This window comes from Furipterus horrens, unplaced genomic scaffold (assembly GCF_987537825.1).
Source record: "Furipterus horrens unplaced genomic scaffold, mFurHor1.1.pri manual_scaffold_3, whole genome shotgun sequence".
In the NCBI taxonomy this organism is placed as follows: Eukaryota; Metazoa; Chordata; class Mammalia; order Chiroptera; family Furipteridae; genus Furipterus; species Furipterus horrens.
In genome coordinates, this window is record NW_028327173.1 from 108,557,366 (window position 1) to 108,578,377 (window position 21,012).

Below are 21,012 nucleotides of genomic sequence, written 5' to 3' on the forward strand. Positions count from 1 at the left end.
TGGTTTGTGGACGATGCCCAACCCACTGAACCACACCAGTCAGGGCAGTTTGTTGTTTTTTTAATGCTGTATTATTGTATTCCATTTATTAATTTTATTGTTGATGGACATTTTGTTTTCTGATTTTGGCTGTTTTATGAATGACATGGCAGTGAACATTTTTGCATGTATATTTTAGTGGACATGAGCCATTTTGCTGGAGGTTTGGTAGTATTTCATTGTAATTTTGACTTGCATTTCTCCGATGACTAATGCTATTGTATTAGTTAACTATTACTGCTTAATGGACAGCCAGAAAATTGCCAGTGATGTACAGTTGTATTTATTTGTTGGTTATGATTTTGTGGGTCAGCTGGACAGCCGTTCTCTGTATATCTCATCTACTGGGACTAGGAGGCTAGATGAGGCATGTTCTCATGGTGGCGACACAGTGCAAGTAGGCATACCTAGCTGGCCAAGCATATTTCAAGACCTTGTTTACATCATGTCTACTGACCTCCCATTCTTCAAACTAAGTCATGTGGCTTAGCCATATTCAAGGAATGAGAAGTATACTTCTCTAATAGATATGAGGGTAGGTACTGAATATTTTTGAATAATCTAATCTATAATAGTTGTTTAGATACCCTATTTTCTTAAGAGCCACTCTTCCATATATATTCATTGGGATGCTTGCTGTATCAGTGACATTAATTACTTCCATATAAAGAACTTTGATTACTTGCTCATTATCAAATTATTGTCGAAAGTAGCTCTTACAGGAAGTCAAATAATGAAAATAGATGACCAAGTCAGTAGGGAAAGGAAAAAAGGCTGTGGATACTCCTCTGGTGAAAAAGATAAGTTTTTTACTTTTTAGTCGGGAAGTCAGACAGTAGACAAAAAACAAATAATATAATTCTAGGTAGTGCATCAAGTTCTTGAGACAGACTCATAGAGAGCAGGATGACAGCTAAGAGGGGTGGAGGGATTGAGCAAAAAGGGAAAAGGACTCATGGACGTGGACAACAGTGTGGTGATTGCAGCGGCGGGGGGAGGTGAGTATACGGGGATTACATAGCAATAAAAAATACAATAAAGAAATTATAAATAAATAAATGGCAAAAATAGGATTAGGAGAATAGAGTCATGAAAGAGGGTTATTTTAGATAGGGTAGTAAAGAAAAGCCTCTCTAAGCAGTTGGCATTTTGAACAGAGACCTCAGTGATATGAAAGAAGGTCCAGGCAGAGGGAGCAGGAAGTGTAAAGGTCCTGAAGTAGGATTAAGCTTAAACAACAGATAAAAGACCAGTTAGGCTGGAGTGGAGTGAGGGAAAGATGAAGTTAGGCTACAGTAAGAGGTTTCAATTTATTTGTTTTATGGAGAGCCACTGAAGGTTGTGGCATGATTTAATTTACCTTTAAAACTGACTCTGCTTGTAGTGGAGCCATGATAGAAGCAAGGATATTAACATTTTTTTACTAATTCGGATGAGAGAATAGTGGTAGAGAATGGGAATAGTAAAAAAAAAGAAAAGAAAAAAGGTTAGATTCAGAATATATTTTAAGGGTAGACCAATATTATTTACTGATGGATTGACTATAAGAAGAATTTCCTTACAGAACTTCTTACAGGGGAGGGGATGGGAAAATTTTATAGTAAAGCATTCATTAGTCATGGTAGATTAATTGCTGTAACTACACAACTCCCAGATATCAATGACTGTGCACAATAAAATATTATTATTTACATCATAGTCCAATCTAAGTGAATGGAGGTGGGTAATGAGTAGGTGCCCTGCTCTATGTGGTCATTTTGGGCCCAGGATCCTTCCATCTAGTGGCTCTGTATTCCTTAGGACCTTAGTGCTTTCTGCTGGATCTTCTCCATAGTTACAACAGGCAAGGAAAAGCAGTCCCCTTTTAGGGGCTCTTATTGGCTCAGCCTGAAGGGGATGTTCATCACCCCTGCCCATATATTAGCTTAGGACTTCGTCACATGGCAACATGTAACTAAGTGCAAGGAAGTTTGGGAAATATAGTCTATCTATGTACCTAGAAGAGGAGGAAATCGGGTTGTAAGAATATTTGGGGACTTTTGAAAAACAATCATTACAAAACATATAGTTTGTAGAGTTTAAAAAATAATTATTTACATATGTAAGTTGCATATACTTAAAATTTTTTTTTTTTTTTATCCTCACCTGAGGACATTTTTTTATTGCCTTTTAGAGAGAGAGGAAGGGAGAGAAACATTGATGCGATAGAGAAGTACCAGTTGGTTGCCGTCTGTATGCACCTGAACTGGGGACTGAACACACAATCTAGGTATGTGCCCTGACTGGGAATTGAACCTGCAACCTTTTGGTTATGGGACGACACTCCAAATAACTGAGCCACACTGGCCAGGGCCATAAGTTGCATATATAATTATATATGTGATTACACATTATTATGGTAATAACTGTATTTGTAGAATGTTTAAACTGTTAAGTACTAAAATAATGAAGAAACATGGATATTAGTTCTTGAACACCACTTCCTCAGAGTTGTTTTCTAAAGTTCAAAATGTTTAATAGCTCTCTTCCCATGAAATTTACAGCTGTACTCAAATTACTGTTGTTTTCCACAGATGGACTCTGCCTTGATAGTAGAATGTTCTTTTAATATGTACTGGTGAGGCCTTTGCTTTGAGTGATTTTTTTTTTTTCCTGTGGTAAAGCTAGATTTTTAGTTTTTTTAGACATACATTTCCCAGATTCTATCCTTCCACTCTTCTTGTTGCTGAATGATAATGTATGATTCTGCTTACTAACAATGATCAGATTCCTATGTTAAAGCAAGTATAAAGAAAAATGATACAGTTTTTTCTTCTTGAAAAATAACCTTAAAAACGTGATAAAAAAGTAAAAGTGCCCTGGCTGGTGTGGCTCAGTAGATTGAGCACTGGCCTGTGAACCGAAAGGTTGCTGGTTCGATTTCCTGTCAGGCACAGGCCTGAGTTGAGGGCCAGGTCCCCAGTTGGAAGCGTGAGAGGCAACCAATTGAAGTTTCTCTTGCACACTGATGTTTCTCTCCCTCTCTTTCTCTCACTCTTCTCCTCTTTCTGAAAATAAATAAAATCTTTTGGGGTAAACAAAAGTAAAAGCAACAGTATATTTTTTGAAAATTAAGAATCTTTAGTTGTTTCATCCTTTTAACTGAATTTCTGATTTAAAGAAAACTGTAATTTCTAATTTCATTTTCTTTCTTCACCATAGTTTTCCTCTATAATTAGTCTCTTCTAACTTAGTCCAGTGAATAACATCATAAGCTGACCTATTCTGAACCACACCCTACTGACCACAGCAACTGTCTACCACATTGTTTCCCTCTGTTAGCATATACTTTTGAAATAACTACTTTGGGATGGAGAATAAAAAGAATATTATTTTTCTTTAGAAAAGATACAGCAATGCCTAATTACTATATGAGTACTAGTAATGTGCTAATTCTTTGTTATGCATAGTTGTTTTCACATTTATTCCTACATTATTATCGAATCTCATTTTCTCTGTTGATTTGAAATGCCATCTTCATAATAAGTTTCATAATTTTTTTTGCTCTTTAAGCCTTAATATTCTGACTGGAAAGGTTTTTTTCCTCTCTTAGGGAATTGCTATTCAACTCAAATGAGGTATTGTACTTCAAACTTATTTTTGGTGAAAACAATAAAAGGAAATTTTAAAGATTTCCCAAAAGCCTAATATTTTTGTCGATATATACCATTTTGTGTTTTGTGGTGTTTTATTTGGCATTATATTGCACATCCTTCCCATATTTCTTCATGGCTGGCATTACAAGTATCCTTCATTATCCACTCTGTTTAATTCTTTAGTTCAAATAGTGAATTTGGATGTCAAGGAGGTACTACCTTATTTGAATCTGATTTTTCAAGTTTGGATAACAAATAGCATGATAGTGAAGGAAGTATGCAAAAGTTTATTCAAACATATTTGTTTCCTGAGTTTAGAGTGAGATTTTTAGATATCAGGAATTTGGATAACAAAGGATACCTATATTCTCAAAGGGTATGGGACTGAAATGCTACCTGTTGTAATGGGTTCTTTGGATCGCAGAGGACTGAAACCAAACTCACAGTGGATCATGGTATAAAAGGGAATTGATTGATACGTTTAACAAGGAAGTTCAGTGGTTGAGTATATTTGAGGAACAGCTGGTTTCAGTGACTCAAACAGTTTTGATAAGGTTTTGCCAGGTGTTCTTTCTCTTTTTCTACAGAGGAACGTTTTTAATGCATTCAGAGAAGATTGTTGCCAAAGTTTACAGTAGTCCCCCCTTATCCATGGGGCATATGTTTCAGGACCCCCAGCTGATGCCTAAAACCACGAATAGTACTGAACTCTGTTTGTACTATGTTTTTTCTCATTATTACATACCTGTGATAAAGTTTAATTTGTAAGTTAGACACAGTAAGAGAGTAACAATAACTAATAATAAAATAGAAAAGTTATAAAATACTGTAATTAAAGTTAATTGAATGTGGTCTCTTGCAAAATCATATTGTACTGTACTCACCCTTCTTGTGATGATGTGAGATGATACACTGCCTAGTGATGAGATGAAGTGAGTGAATGATGTAGGCATTGTGACATTAACGTTTGGCTATTATTGGTCTTATGTCAAAAAAACTATCATTTGCTTTGGGTGATCCCAGATAATTGAGCCATGACGAGCTATTAAGTGAGTAGTGGTTGAGTAACTTATATAGCGGGAATACACTGGATAGAAGGATGATTCATGACCTGGGCCAGAGTAGGATGGTATAAACTTCCGTCACACTATTTAGAATGGCACACAATTTCAAACTTCAGAATTATTTATTTCTGGAATTTTCCATTTAATAGGTGTGGACAATGGTTGACTGCATAACTAAAACCCCAGAAAATGAAACTGTGTATTGGGGAGTTGGAGAGGGCAAATGTACATGTTTTTGATCAGCAGCCATACTAGGGAAAAAAAAAAATTTCCTATTCTAATAGTTGCAGCAAAGTTCCAGTATAGTGAACGCCACCATTGCTAGGGTGAATGGAATCAACTAACTGGGCCAGGGTCACAACTAATATGACCCTTTTACCCTAACTGTGGGGATCAGTTTAATGTATTTAAATTGTGTCAGATGATAAGGGAGGAGAAACAGTTCTTCTATGGAAAACACAGATGGTAGAGATTACCTGCTGGGCAGACTAAATTGATAACTATCCATGTACCTGTGCTATATAGTGTGTCATATGGTAACTTATTTCTTCCATCACCTTTTCTTTAATTGAAATATGACTAAATGGTTTTTTCTTTCTGCACCTTTGGCTTTGACATACCACATGTAAAAGGGGGTCCTAGATCATATCTAGTGATGAAGATCAGCTGACATGCAATCTTGTCTTATCTTACCTGAAAAGCTGTTTCTCAACCTATCATTTTTTTTCCAGAAGAAGAAATAGTGAAAGGCACCTGTCTCCTTTTTAAAAAAAATCTTCATCCAAGGACTTTTTTTTTTCATTGCTTTTTAGGAAGAGAGGGGTTGGAGCAGAGAGAGAGTAAAACCAATGTGAGAGAGTAACTCAGTTGGTAGCCTTCTCATATGTGCCCTGACTGGGAATCGAACCTGCAATCTGGGTATGTGCTCTGACTGGGAATCGAACCCAGGACCCTTGGTCTGCAGGACAACACTCCAACCAATTGAGCCATACTGGTCAGGGCTTGTTACTTTTGACCTGAATTTCATTTAGTCTTGCTTATCAAAAACCTTGGCTCATCAATTAGACCATATTTTCCCTTAAGTTTTCAGTATCTGCTTCTGTGCTTGATTTTATTTATAGTTGTAAAGGTATGTTCCCAAGCCCCTAACATTTTACTCATACTTCTCTTTCATTTATAGAATATTTGCTCAGTATCTGCTAGTCTACTTACTTGTCAGTCTATCACTTCCTCCTTAATTTATAGTCTTTTTCTGTTTCCTGCTTTTCAGGGTCACCAGTGATAGCCACAGACCATTGTCTCAGGCCTAAACCTAGAATTATAGTATGTAAGAGTTAAACGGGACATAAGGGATATTTTAACTCAATTTTCTTTTTCTATGTTGCTTGGTGTTATTTTGAATTATACTGACTTTCTTTTGGCTAGAACTTACATGGTATTTTTTTTTTCTTTCAGATTCTGTTTCCTTATATTACAGATGTGTGTCTATTGAAAGCAGCATATAGTTGGATTTTAAAAACCTGGTCTTGACAATATTTGTCTTTTAACTAGAGCATTTACATTTAATACAGTAACATAATATTTTGTTTGCTTTCCATTTGTTCTATCTGTTCTAACCTTCCCCTTTTTATTTTGAATTGATTATTTTTTATCATTCCATTTTTTCACTCTATTTAGTTGGGAAGTTATACTTTTCTGTTTTTTAGAATAGGGGTTAACAGACTTTTTAAAAAAGCTACATAGTAAATATTTTTGGCTCTGTGAGCCATTTGGTCTCTGTCACAACTACTCAGTTCTACCATTGTAGTACAAAAGTATCCATAGATAATAGGTAACTATAAATTATAGATAAATCACTAGGTAGAATTATCCAGAGAGGAGAATAATGGGTTGAGACCAGAAACTGGGACAATATTTTTATTTTTAAAGCGAGGTATTAGAAAATGAGTAGTAAGAGTGAATCAGAAAGAGTAAATTGTCAGGATTATTACAAGAAAAATAACTGTCATATGAGGGCAGTTTCAAGAATGAGAAGATGGCCACTTCAGTTAAATGCTATAGTGTGGTGTGTTAGGACAAGGATTGAGAAGATGCTTTTGGATTTGGCAACTTTGTGGTAATTGATGACATTGTCAAAGAACATGGGCAGTGGCTTGCTATGTGGAAAAAGGGTGTAAGGGAGTGTAGAGAATAGACCATTGATTCACAAATACTGTGCTCTGGATCAGCAACAACAACAGAATTGCCTAGATTTCCCAACCTCAGAAACATTATTGGACCTAGAAATGTGTATTTTAAAAACATTTCCCAGATGATTATGATAAATACTTGTGGCTTGCCATTAAGTTGTATTTATGAGTGATATTTTGAGGTAACCTTTTTTCCCCAAATACAAATCAATAATTGATAAACCATGGAAGAGAAAACCAAATGGATATAAATGGGGCTCATAAAAGATAAACATTTTTATGTTTCAGAAAGGGAATAGAATGCAAAGCATTGAGTGGGGCTATGGCTGGGAGCCTGTAGATAAAAGCAGCTGAGGTTTTGTCTTCTTTGTGGTAAATGGGACTGGTTATTGCAGTTGGTTTCATTGTTGAAAACCATGGGCTAGGATAGGTAGAGCTCCTCTGTTTAAAAAGATATTCTGAGTTTAGTTGTAGGACTGTCATATTGTACACCTTAGAGATCAGACTGTAGTTTTGCAGTACATTAGGCACAGCTTGTTTGACTGGAAGGAGGAGCTTTGCTGCTGACTGGTGCCAGAGGTCAGTTTATATGAAGCTATATACCCAGGGACTCAGGAGAACACAAATGTAGTTTTACAGCTAGGGAACCTACCAGCTCAGAGCATATTTTTACTGTTACTTTGGGACAGATCTCCTGATCTGAATGGACTAACTAAGAAAAATATTTTTGAGAAAACTGGGAAAATCAAACAGTGACTAGGAATATTAAAAATTGTTAATTTTTGAAGGTGTGATTAATGATGTTGTGGTTGTTTTTAAAAAGTAGTAAATAGTGGGTTCTCAGTAAATGTATGAAAGACAAAAAATTCTCTATGAAAAAATGCACCTGTAAAGCTGAATTCTCAAATTAATTCATCTAATGCCGAGAAAGATACAAAATAAAATCGACAATCAGAAGAGCAGTTTACTCTAGATGACATTAAAATACTAGTTTGGAAAATATCAAATTATATATTTAGGATTTTCAAAGAGGTGAGTGAATAAGTAATATTTCTTAAAAGTTATGAAATTAGGGAGAAAAAAGATCAGTTGGATATGAAAATGACAGAAACCTTAGAAGTGAAAAATAATATAATTTTAAAAAGTAACATTCTGTTCATGAATGGGAAGCCAGTCAGATGTCAGTTTTTTTCCAATATTAATCTATAATATTAATGCATTATCAAACTGCCAAACTGTTATATCATGACAGTTGATATGTTGCTCTTAAAATTCTTATGGCAGAGTATAAATAGTGAAAGTAACATTAAAGAAGAATAAATAGAGGTGACTTGCCCTCTAGATTTCAGAACTTATTATCGTCGTCGGCAGCCGTCCGTCTCGAGAGACGATGGTGTAGCTTCTTAAGAGTCTATCTGCACCGCCGAGAATGGCTGTGCAGTCCGACTCGGGAGTGACATGGTATCTGTCTCCTCCCGTGTTGAATCGACATCTTGCGATGACGCTGAAGCTACAGAGCCTGGGCAGGGTGATATGGAGGGTCTGCTGTTGCCCATGCAGCAGACCCCCCTCTCTTCGCAGCTGAAGGGTCCAAGGGAAAGACGGAGTCAATACAGCTTGGCTTCAGGTGCGCCGCAGGAGTTGCCGGTGTTGACTACAACGTCGAACCGCCTTAGGGACTCCGGCTCCGGATTTTCTGTCGGGGTTTACTCCCTTAGCCTTTCCCCTGAAGAGGTATGCCGCAAGGCAGCGGAGGTTTTTTGGAGTCAGAGTTTTCCTCCTCTGATGTGCCCTGACTGGAAGATCGAACCAGCGACACTTAGCTCGCAGGCCGACGCTCAATCCACTGAGCTAAATCAGAGGACACAGTCAGGGATATATAGGCAGCTGCGGACATTTTAGCTCAGACTCTCTCGCTCTCTGACTCGGGCTCTCACTCGCGCTCTCGCTCTGGCTCGCGCGCTCTCTCTCTCGCACGCTCGCTCTCGGGGTCTCGCTCTCGCTCTCGTGTGCTCCCTCCATGTGGCTTGGAGAAGGGGTCTCCAGGCTGCGTTAAGAGGCTCTCGCCATGCGGTTTTGAGAAGGAAAGGAGATCCGCGCAGTTTGCAGGAAGAAGACAGTTTGCAAGGAGGCTGAGAATCCAGGCAGTCCTGCATTGAGAGCTGGAGGGCACCACAGCACAGAAAGGACCTCCCCAATCAGAATTGAATGATTGGCAGCTGCTGGTAAAGCTGAACTGTGTTTGGAAAGTAGGGAAACGGTTTCTCTGACTTTCCTAAAACTAGCCTGGTTTGGAAGGGGGAGAGGCAAGGATATGTGTTTGTGGGTGTTTTAAAGAGCATAAGACTTAACAACAGAAATCCGCAAATAACTAAATCTCGTTGGCAGCCGTCCGTCTCGAGAGACGATGGTGTAGCTTCTTAAGAGTCTATCTGCACCGCCGAGAATGGCTGTGCAGTCCGACTCGGGAGTGACACGGTATCTGTCTCCTCCCGTGTTGAATTGACATCTTGCGATGACGCTGGAGTGTCCTCTCCAGTGAAGCTGAAGCTACAGAGCCTGGGCAGGGTGATATGGAGGGTCTGCTGTTGCCCATGCAGCAGACCCCCCCTCTCTTCGCAGCTGAAGGGTCCAAGGGAAAGACGGAGTCGATACAGCTTGGCTTCAGGTGCGCCGCAGGAGTTGCCGGTGATGACTACAACGTCAAACCGCCTTAGGGACTCCGGCTCCGGATTTTCTGTCAGGGTTTACTCCCTTAGCCTTTCCCCTGAAGAGGTATGCCGCAAGGCAGCGGAGGTTTTTTGGAGTTAGAGTTTTCCTTCTCTGATGTGCCCTGACTGGAAGATCGAACAAGCAACACTTAGCTCGCAGGCCGACGCTCAATCCACTGAGCCAAACCAGCCAGGGGGGAGAACTTATTATAGAGCTATAATAATTAAGATAAGCTCAGGGATGGACACGTAGACTCAGTGGATCAGAACATAGAGCCCAAAACAGATTGATATTTTTGTAGAATTTGCCTCATGACAAAGATGGCACATTAATATAAATCAGTGGGGAAATGTTAGGCTCTTCGTTGTGCTGGTCCAGTTACTAATCTGAATTGAGGTGAAAATAAGAGCCTTGTCTCACAGCATACATAAAAATAAATTTTATATGGATAAAAGATTAAATGAGAAAAGCAAAACATAGTACTTTTATAAGAAAATACAGGATAATAACTACATTCTTAGGATAAGGAAGGAGTTTTAAAAACAATACTAGAAGATCATATTATGTAGGCTTTAGAATCAGACTGCCTAATCCAAATCTCAGCTTGATCACATTTTATTTATGATATTGAGCACATTTTGTAATCTTTCTGTTTTCTCATTTGTAAAATGAGGATGTCAGTGATAAAAACAACACTTAGAGGAATTGTGAGGATTAAATTAAATAATCCATGTGAAATGCTTTAAAAAATGACTAGTACAAACAAGCATACAGTAAGAATTAAGTATAATTGTTAATGTTTATTAAAAAAAATCATACCTGTATTTTCTTAATGATAGATTTGACTATTAAAAATAAAAACTTTTCTACAGCAAAAGATAGTGAAACAAAATAGGCGATATTTGTCACATATGCAACTGAAAAGTGATTAATATTCAGGTTATATGAAAAACTCATTCAGGCTAGTAAGGAAAAGACAACTCAAAAAAGGGGAGATGAAAAACCAACATATCCCACTGGCAAGTGATAGGATAAGTATTATCCATCTACACTAGTAACCAGGGAAATGTGAGTTAAAATAATGAGATAGCTTTTTTCACTTATTATCGTGACATAAACTCATGTCTGACAATACTATTATTAGTAAGGAGGGAAGAACGTTGAGTTCTTGTATACTGGTTGTGAAATACATTTTGGAGAGCATTTTTTAAATATTTAGTAAGGTTGAAGATGCTTAAAACCCAGCAGTTCTGCTTTTAGGTATGAAGCCCAGAGAAATACTAGCAAAGGCACATGAAGAGACATGTATGAGAAGCCCTGGCTGCAGTGGCTTAGTGGATTGAGCATCGGTTGGCCTGCGAACCAAGTGTCACTGGTTCGGTTCCAAGTCAGGGCACATGACTAGGTTGCATGGCAGGTCCCCAGGTGGGGGCGTGAGTGAGAGGCAACCACACAGTGATGTTTCTCTCCCTCTTTCTTTTTTCCCCTCTCTCTAAAAACAAACAAACAAACAAACAAAAGAGACACGTATGAGAATTGCAGCATTGTTTTAATAGTGTAATATTGGAAACCTTCTAAATGTTCACCAGAAGGAGTGATAAATAGTGGCATAATCACATAATGGGATTAAAAAACTATTTTTTTTAAGAGAAGTTTTAGGTTCACAACGTAATTGAACTGAATGTACAGGGATTTCTCATACATCTCCTGTCTGCCTGTACACATGCATAGCCTCCCCCATTATGAACATCCCCCACCAGAGTGGAACTTTGTTACAGTTAATGAACCTACATATAATGGTTTATTATTTGACACTTAATGGACTTCACATGCATTAGCATTTATAAATACAAAAGACATTATTAAGTTATAGTTAGACACAGACTATATAGTATGACACCATTTTTTAAACCTATAAACCAAAACAGTACTGTCTATAATTTATGGAGACCTGCATATGTTTTCAAATATAAAAATATGTTTGGTCATAATACCAACCTTAGAATAGTGGTTACTTCTGCAGATCAATGGAAGGAACTATAACTGTATCTTTAATAGTATCTGGAGCAATTATAGCAGTTTTCAAACTTGCTGAATTTGGGTGGTAGATATATGATTGTTTTTAATATATTCTATAATACTTTCTGCATTTGAAATCATCTAAGAAAAAGATAAAAAACAAAGTTTCTTTATGAGAGGACTTTTGATAAAATGTGGTAGTATGAGATAGAAATAACTGAAGGTACTTTAAAAAAATAACGTAACCTTTATATGTTAAAAGATGAAATCTGTCAAAAGAGAAAGATTGATAACACATGAAAGTGGTTTTTGATGGGACAAGTTACTGATGGTGCTATTAAATGGATTTTATGAGTTCTGGAAAGGATGTGGCACATGTTTTCTCGGTAGACAGGAATGGAATAATGGATGAAATGAAAAGATGAATGCATTTTGATTTGGAGAAGTCATTTAAGGGAAGTCACTGTTTTCTTAGGTATAAAAGTTGAATTCATTTTTCTAGAGGTGTGATATGAGAAAATTGGAAGGATATGCAGAATACTTGTAAGAAATGAAATAAGGTTAGATTTAAAAAAGTAGCATTAAAAGAAAAGGGAAAGTTGAATAAAATTTGTAATGGTATCTAGTTGTGTGCTTTCGTCAGTTTTGTTTGGCAAGCCACGGGCAGGGTGTTTTTGTTGCCCCCTTCCTCTCTCAACCTTTGGGGAGGCAAAGAGTCAAGAGTATAGAAGTCCTAGAAAGTATTTCTCTTCTATAGCAGGTTTTTGTCATCTCTTGGTTAATTAAAATAGTTTAATTTCTCTCTGATGTCACCTTGCTGTTTTTAATTTCACAAAATTTTTGCTCCATCAATGGCATTTCTTATTTTTTAAAAAAGTTTTTATTTATTTACTTTTTTAGAGAGAAGGGAAGGGAGGGAGAAAGAGAGGGAGAAAAATATCAATGTGTGAGTGATACATTGATTGGTTCCTCTTGCATGCCCCCAACTGGGAACCTGGCTGGCAACCCAGTTATGTGCCCTGACTGGGAATCAAACGGTGCCTTTTTGGTTAGTAGGCTGGCACTCAATCCACTGAGCTACATCAGTCAGGGAGGGATTTTTCTTTCTTTCTTTTTTTTTTTTTTGTGCTATTCCTAAGAGCTTTTTAGTACAGGGTGATTAGATTAATGTGATTATTCTGTCCATCTTAATCAGTCATCATATGTAAAGAAAGAACCTGATTCTAATCTCAGGTATTTTAGAAACATTCGAAATAGTAGAAGACAAAATAATTTTTATTTGTACTCCTTGGATTGGGAATTAATAAAACATTGAAACAACTTTCGGCAAGTAGCTGTTTTAGAAAGTGACTACATTTGGATAATAAAATGTGATATTATGTAGTCTCCGTGAGACCATTTCAAGACTGTTCCTTCTGAACACTTCTGTTGCTAGATGGGATGCTGCCCAATTCATGAATCACTTAACAAAGCCAATTAAATCTTTTTTAAAAAAGACTTTCAATACTGAGATTTAGGATTTTATGTTCTACAAAATGTAGTCAACACAATTTTTAAGCCTTTCTTTCTTGAGCATCAGAAAGCAGTGATTGTGTAATATGACTTCTAAGTGTTTCACATCTTTTATATTACAGTTCTTTTGCCACGAAAATGATTTCCACAGTCTTGAACATGTACTATTCATGCTGATGGGACAAGATCCAATATGAATATAAATGATGGAGGAAGACGACGCTTTGAGGATAATGAACATACATTACATATATATCCTGGGACAATTTCAGAAGGAACAATCTACTGTCCAATTCCTGCCAGAAAAAACTCCACAGCTGCTGAGGTGATTGACTCTCTTATAAACAGACTTCATCTTGACAAAACAAAATGTTATGTTCTAGCAGAGGTAAAAGAATTTGGTGGAGAAGAATGGATACTCAATCCAACAGACTGTCCAGTTCAACGAATGATGCTGTGGCCTCGAATGGCTCTGGAAAATCGCCTAAGTGGAGAGGACTACCGCTTTCTTCTGAGAGAAAAAAACCTTGATGGATCAATCCATTATGGTAATCTTCAGTCATGGCTACGGGTAACAGAAGAACGTCGCAGGATGATGGAACGGGGTTTTCTTCCACAGCCTCAACAGAAAGACTTTGATGATTTATGTAGCTTACCTGATTTGAATGAGAAAACTCTCTTAGAAAACCTACGAAATCGCTTTAAGCATGAAAAAATTTATACTTATGTTGGCAGTATTCTAACAGTTATTAACCCATTCAAGTTTCTTCCTATTTATAACCCCAAATATGTAAAAATGTATGATAACCACCAGTTGGGAAAACTTGAGCCCCACATTTATGCTGTGGCTGATGTAGCTTATCATACCATGCTTCAGCGCAAAAAGAATCAGTGCATTGTGATTTCGGGAGAGAGTGGTTCCGGGAAGACTCAAAGCACAAACTTTCTTATTCATCACCTTACTGCTCTCAGTCAGAAAGGATTTGCCAGTGGAGTGGAACAAATTATTCTTGGAGCTGGACCAGTACTAGAGGTGTGTAGAAATACTTTTCTTCTAAATATGTCTTTAAAACATTTTTAAAAATGTCTGGTAAATGTAAGAAAATGAAATGAAACTAAATAGAAGTATATACAGTATGTCATAAGTTACCAAGGAAAACTGGAAGATGGAACAGCGAAAAAGACAGTATGGAAGATTGAAGAGTGTGATAGTGGCAATATTTTTTATAAGGGTGTCTTTAGGTCATAGTGCTGCAAAATAAAGAGACGATTGGAGTATATATATCCCTCTGTAAAAGGATATAGATAGGGGCAAAATTCCTGTTTGTAATAGGGTTGTGGAAGTAAGTGGTTGGGGAAGACATTCCTGTTAATATATTTGTATCTTGACAGCCTTAACATCTGTGCCTAGCATTGAAATTCTAAGGGTTCACTTTTGAAAATATAGAGAATATGGAAAGTTTATTTTATTTTATTTTTTAGTTATGTAATGTTTTAGAAGTAATACTATCAAGGGTAGAGAGGAAACAAAATACATTTTTTGTTTTAGGACTGAAAGGAAAAGGTAATATTACTTAGTTGATTTTTTTTAAAAAGTACATTTTATTGATTATGTTGTTACAGCAGTTCCAATTTATTTCCCCTTTGCTCCCCTCTGCTCAGTACCTCCCTTCCCTCCAGCAGTCCCACCCCCTTTAGTTCATGTCCATGGGTCGTGCATATAAATTCTTTGGCCTCACCCTTTCCTATATTATTCTTAACTTCCCCCTGTCTATTTTGTACCAACCGATTATGCTTCTTATTCCCTGCACCATTTCCCCATTTCCCCCCCACCCCCCTCCCAGCTGATAAGCCTCCAAATGATCTCCATACCTGTGATTCTGTTCCTATTCTGGTTTGCTTAGTTGGATTTTGTTTTTATTTTTTAGATTCAGTTGTTGATAGTTGTGAGTTTGTTGTCATTTTGGTGTTCATAGTTTTGATCTTTTTTTTAAGTAAGTCCCTTTGACGTTTCATATAATAATGGCTTTGTGATGATGAACTCCTTTAGCGCTTTACCTTGTCTGGGAAGCACTTCATCTGCCCTTCCATTCTGAATGATAACATTGCTGGATAGAGTAGTCCTGGTTGCAGGTTGCCTTTCATCACAGTGAATACTGCTTGCCAGTCCCTTCCTGCAAAGTGTCCTCTGAGAAATCAGCTGATAGTCCCATAGGCACCCCCCCTGTAGGCAACTCTACGCCTCTCTCTTGCTGCCCTCAGGACTCTCTCCTTATCTTTCACCTTTGGCATCTCAATCATGATGCGTCCTGGTGTGGTCCCCTCTGGGTCCAGCTCTCCCGGGACCCTCCATGCTTCCCAGACCTGTATGTCCATCTCCTTCGCCAGATTTGGGAAGTTTTCCTCACTTTTTTCAATTCTTGCTTCCTCGTTCTGCACTGGTTGACTGTTTTTTTCTTCCTTATGTTCCAAATCGCTGATTTGAACCTCTGTTTCCTTCCCTTCACCATTGGTTTTGTGTGGATTTTCCTTTGTTTCACTTAGCATAACCTTCTCTTCTTCTCTTATGCGTTTGCCATACTCAAGCATATCTGTCAAGCCTGTGAGCATCTTTATCACCAGTGTTTTGAATTCTGTGTCTGTTAGGTTGTCTGTCACCTCATCTGTGAGGTTGGCTGTCTCCTCGTCGCTTAGTTCTCCCACTGGAACCTTGACCTGTTCCCCCTTTTGGGCCATACCTCTCTGTCTCCTCATTCTGATAGGCTCCTGTGTTTGCTTGCCTCTGCATCCCAGGTAGAGTTGTCGCTCCTGTTACGTTGTAAGGGGCTTTGGGATTCGTCAGTGAAGGGCGACCTGTTTCACCACATTGTGGCGCTGTATGTGTGTGTGTGGGGATCTGAGAGGGAACAATGCCGCCTGCCTAGCACTCACCCCTTTTCCAGGCACCTCTCCCACTTCCGCACGAGCCTGGCGCCCCTCTAGCTGCTGTCCTGGCCGTTGTTCCCAGAGTGGGTGGGTCTGTGGACGTTCTAGGACCATGGGGGCCTTTAAACAAGCGGACTCCACTGAGAAACCAACAGTTTCTGTCTCCGCCCCAACCCCCACTGGTCTGCACAGTCAGAAACAATGTGGCCTGATTTTCCCCGGTGCTGGGACCATGAGCTGTTAGGTCCAGTGAGGAGCTGGGAATGCTCCCCAGGTGTCCCTCCTGACTTTAAAACGTGTGACTGCGCTTTCTGCTGGCCTGTTGCTGCCATTGCTGCTGCAGCCACCACACCACGTCCTCTCCACTCCGGCTCCACCCCTCCTACCTGTCTGGAGGAGTATTTCTTCTTTATATCTATCTTTGTTTGCTGGACTTCCATGCAATTTGATTTTATGGAACTTCTGGTTGTTTCTAGTTTTGAGGTAGTTGTATCCCTTCTTAGTTGTGGAGGGAGAAGCAGTGTGTCTGTCTACGCATCTTTATGGATTGTGCTTTAGGTGTTTTATTTAAGAAAACTTGCCTATGCAAAGGTTTTTGTCGTATTTTTTCCCATTTGCATTTAGGTCTGTGGTCCATTTTGAGTTCATTTTTGTGTATGGTACAAAATATAAACCCAGTGTTTACCTATGAGTATTCATTTGTTTAAAGACTATTATTTATTTTAAAACTTTTTTTTCACTTTATTGCCTTTGTGTCTCTTGTCAAAAAAATCATTTGTCCAAGTATATGTGGTTTATTTCTGCATTCTTACTTCTGTCCCATTGATCCGTTTGTCTGCCTTTACATCAGTGCCACAGTATTTTTTAAAAATATATTTTATTAATTACACTATTACAGTTCTCCCAATTTTTCTCCTTTTGCCCACTTCTGCCCAGTATGCCCATTTCCTCCAGCAGTCCCCTCCCCACCCCCTTAGTTCATGTCCATTGGTTGTGAATATAAGTTCTTTGGCTTCTCCATTTTCTATACGGTTCTTAATATCCCCTGTCTATTTTGTACCTTTCAATTTGTACTTCTAAATTCCTGCATAGTTTCCCCCGGTCTCCCCTTTTCCCCTCCCAGTTGATAACCCTCCAAATGGTCTCCATATCTATGATTCTGTTTCTTTTCTGCATGTTTGCTTAGTTTTTTAGATTCAGTTGTTGATAGTTGTGAATTTATTGCCATTTTAATGTTCATAATTTTTTATCTTTTTCTTATATAATACCTGTTAACATTTCATATAATAATGGCTTGGTGACGATGAACTACTCTTAACTTTACCTTGTCTGGGAAGCACTTTATCTGCCTTCCCATTCTAAATGATAGCTTTGTTGGACAGAGTAATCTTAGTTGTAGGTTCTTGCTTTTCTTCACTTTGAATACTTCTTGCCAGCCCCTTCTTGCCTACAAAATTTCTTCTGAGAAATCAGCTGACAGTCTTATAGGCACCCCTTTGTAGGTAACTCTGCTTTTCTCTTGCTGCTTTTAAGATTTTCTCTTTATCTCTCACCTTTGACATTTTAATTATGATGTGTCTTGGTGTGGTTCTCTTTCGGTCTATCTTGCTTGGGACGCTTTTTTAAAAAATATATTTATTTTTAGAGACTGGGGAAGGGGAGATGAAGAGAGGGATAGAAACATGTGTGGTTGCCTCTCCCACACCCCCAACTGGGGACGTGACTCACCACCCAGGCATGTGCCCTGACTGGGAATCAAACCGGCGACCCTTTGGTTCACAGGCTGGTGCTCAATCCACTGAGCCACACAAGCCAGGGCTTGTTTGGTACTCTTTGTGCTTCCTAGACTTGTGTATCTTTTTCTTTCGCTAAAATTTGGGAAGTTTTCCTTCATTATTTTTTCACATAAGTTTTCAATTTCTTGCTCTTTCTCTCCTTCTGGCACCCCTGTGATTTGAATGTTGGTATGTTTGAAGTTGTCCCAGAGGTTCCTAAGCCTCTCTTTGTTTTTTTTTCAATTCTTGTTTCTTCATTCTGTAGTGGGTGACTGTTTATGTTCCAAATTGTTGATCTGAACCCCGGCTTCCTTCCCTTCACCATTGGTTTCGTGTGGATTTTCCTTCGTTTCACTTAGTATAGCCTTTACTTCTTCCTTTATGCCCTTGCTGTACTGAAGCATGTCTGTCAAGTCTGTGAGCATGGTCATCACCAATGTTTTGAACTCTTCATCTGTTAAGTTGGCCATCTCCTCGTTGCTTAGTTCTCTCACTGAAACCTTGCTCTGCTCCCTCTTTTGGGCCATACTTCTCTGTCTCCTCAACTTGACAGCCTCCTGTGTTTGTCTCTGTGTCTTAGATAGAGCTGTCGCACCTGTTACGTTGTAAGGGGTAGAGCCTTAGGTATTTGTCAGTACAGGGCAACCCGTTTCACCACATTGTGGCATTGTATGGGGGGAGGGATTTGAGAGGGAACAATGCTACTTGCTCAGCATTCATCCCTTTTCCAGTCACTTCTCCCACTTCCCATCTGGGACTGGCGCCCCCCTAGCTGTTATCGTGGTTGTGGTTCTCAGAGTGGGTGGGTTTGCGAACGTTCTAGGACTGGGGTCCTGCTAAAGAAACAGACTCTGCTGAGAGTCCAGCAGTTTCTCCCACCACCCCAATCTTCACTGGTTTTCACAGCCAGAAGCAATGAGGCTTTATTTTCCCAGTGTTGGAACCAAGAGCTGCGTGGTCTGTCTGGGGCTAGGATCGCTCCTCAGGTGTCCCTCCGGGCTTTTATAATGTGTGATTGTGCTTTCTACTAGAGGCCACATCCACTCCCTTGCTGCTGCCACCACTCATACCACTTCCTCTCTGACCCTGTTCCGCCCTTCCTGTCTGGATGAGTATTTCTTCTTCTATATCTTTGTTTGTTGGACTTCCATGCAGTTCGATTTTCTGGTAGTTCTGGTTGTTTTTAGTTTTGAAGTAGTTGTATTCCTTCTTATGGTTGTGGATGGAGATGTAGCATGTCTACCTACCCTTCCATCTTGGCCAGAAATCAAGTTTTATACTTTTAATGCTTGCATTTAGGTCTTTGATTTATTTTGAATAATTTTATATGGCATGAGGTAGGAGTCCAGCTCCATTATTTTGCATGTTGATAATCATATGTTGAAAAAAGTTTTTTTTTCCCATGGAATTGTCTTGGATTTCTTGTTGAAATCAGCTGACTATTAATGCAAGGGTTTATTTCTTAATATCAGTTTTAACCCATTGATCTGTATGTAAATTTTATATTTGGGCTAGTCCTATCTGGTTTTGATTACTATAGTTTTGTAGTAATTTTTAAAACCAGGAAGTATGAATCCTTCAAATTTCTTCTTCCTCAAGATTGTTTTGGGCATTTTGAGTACCTTGACTTTACATGTTATTTTTAGAATTGGTTTGTTATTTTCTTCAAAAAATGGTAGCTTAAATTTGATAGTTGTTATCTTAAATCAGTATATCTGAACAATATTAAGTCTTCTATCCCATGAACCCAAGATATCTTTTCGTTTGTGTAGGTATTCTTCGGTTTCATCCAGAAATATTAAAAAATTTTTAGTGTACAGGTATTGCACCTCTTTATTAAATTATTCCTAAGTATTGTAATTATTTTTGGATTCTACCATATATGGAATTGTTTTTCTTAATTTCATTTTCTGTTTGTTCATTGCTACTATATAGAATATAGATTTTTTTTTGTATATTGCTTTTGTATGCGGCTACTTTGTTGAATTTATTTATTAGATCTAATGGTTTATTTTTGATTCCTTCACATTTTCTGTGTATAAAGTCATGTCATCTATCAATTTAGATAGTTTCACTTCTTTTTATAAAATCTGGATTGTTTTTTTTCTTTTGTTTCCAAATTGCCTAATATCCAGAGCTTTTTAATATATAATTTCACTGTCTTTTATCATTAATGGGTCTGTTGAGAAATTAAGTTTATTCTTTTTGAGGATTCTTTGTATGGCTTGTGTTGCTTCTTCTTGTTGCTTATAAGATTTATTTTCATCTTTCAGCAGTTTGATCATGATCTATCTATAAGTACTGATCTTTCTTAGTTTATTTACCTGGAGTTATTGAGTTTTTTTGGATGTATAGATTAATGTTTTTCATGAAATTTGTCAAGTTTTTGGCTATTCTTTGTTGAAATATTTATTTCACCCTGTTAGCTCTATCCTCTCCTTTTGGTGTTTCCATTATATATGTATGTTGATATGTTTGGAAGTGGTTGCACAAGTCTCTGAAGCTCTGTTTACTTTAATTTACTTTTTCTGTTCTTTATTTTGGATCAACTCAGTTAATCATTCTTTAAGTTTGCTGATTCCTCTACTTGGGCATGTCCTTAATTAGAATCCCTCTAAAGAATTTTTCATTTTAGTTAATGTACACCAACATTTTTATAATTTTTGTAATTTCTACCTCTTTACTGATTTCTGTTGTGAAGATCTCTTTATCATACTGTCCTTTAGTTGTCAGAAAATATTTAAAATAGCTGATAAAAAGTGTTTGCCAAGATAGTTTAACATTTTGTAAGGGACAGTTTTTATTTATTGCTCTTTTTATTTTTCTGTGTCCATACTTTCTTTCTTCTTTGCATTTATTTTTTAATTTTTTAATTCTATTTTTTAGTGAAAATTGGGCATTTTTATTAATACATTGTGGCTGTTCTGGAAATAAGATTTTTCCTCCTTCCAGGTTTTGTGGTGATTGTTTTGTTATTGCTGTTTGGTTGTTCTTTGAAATAATTCTGCAAAGTCTGTAATCCTTTCTTGTGTGTGGCCTTCAAATATTCTATTCGGCTTAGTGGTCAAATAATAATTGCACCTGTAAAGGTTCTGAACCAATAAGGTTCCCAGTCCTGTGTACTTGTTGGGCTAACCCTCAA

General features: G+C 37.9%; 1 protein-coding gene across 1 annotated transcript in view; it reads left to right on the forward strand.

The window, feature by feature from the left end:
• MYO9A (myosin IXA) overlaps positions 1-21,012 on the forward strand; it is a 309,544-nt gene that overhangs the window by 41,962 nt on the left and 246,570 nt on the right. Inside the window, exon 2 of the mRNA XM_090270072.1 lies at positions 13,293-14,203. Within this exon, the coding sequence (XP_090126198.1) occupies positions 13,364-14,203 (840 nt within the window). The 5' untranslated portion in view covers positions 13,293-13,363. The remainder of the gene's footprint in view (positions 1-13,292; positions 14,204-21,012) is intronic.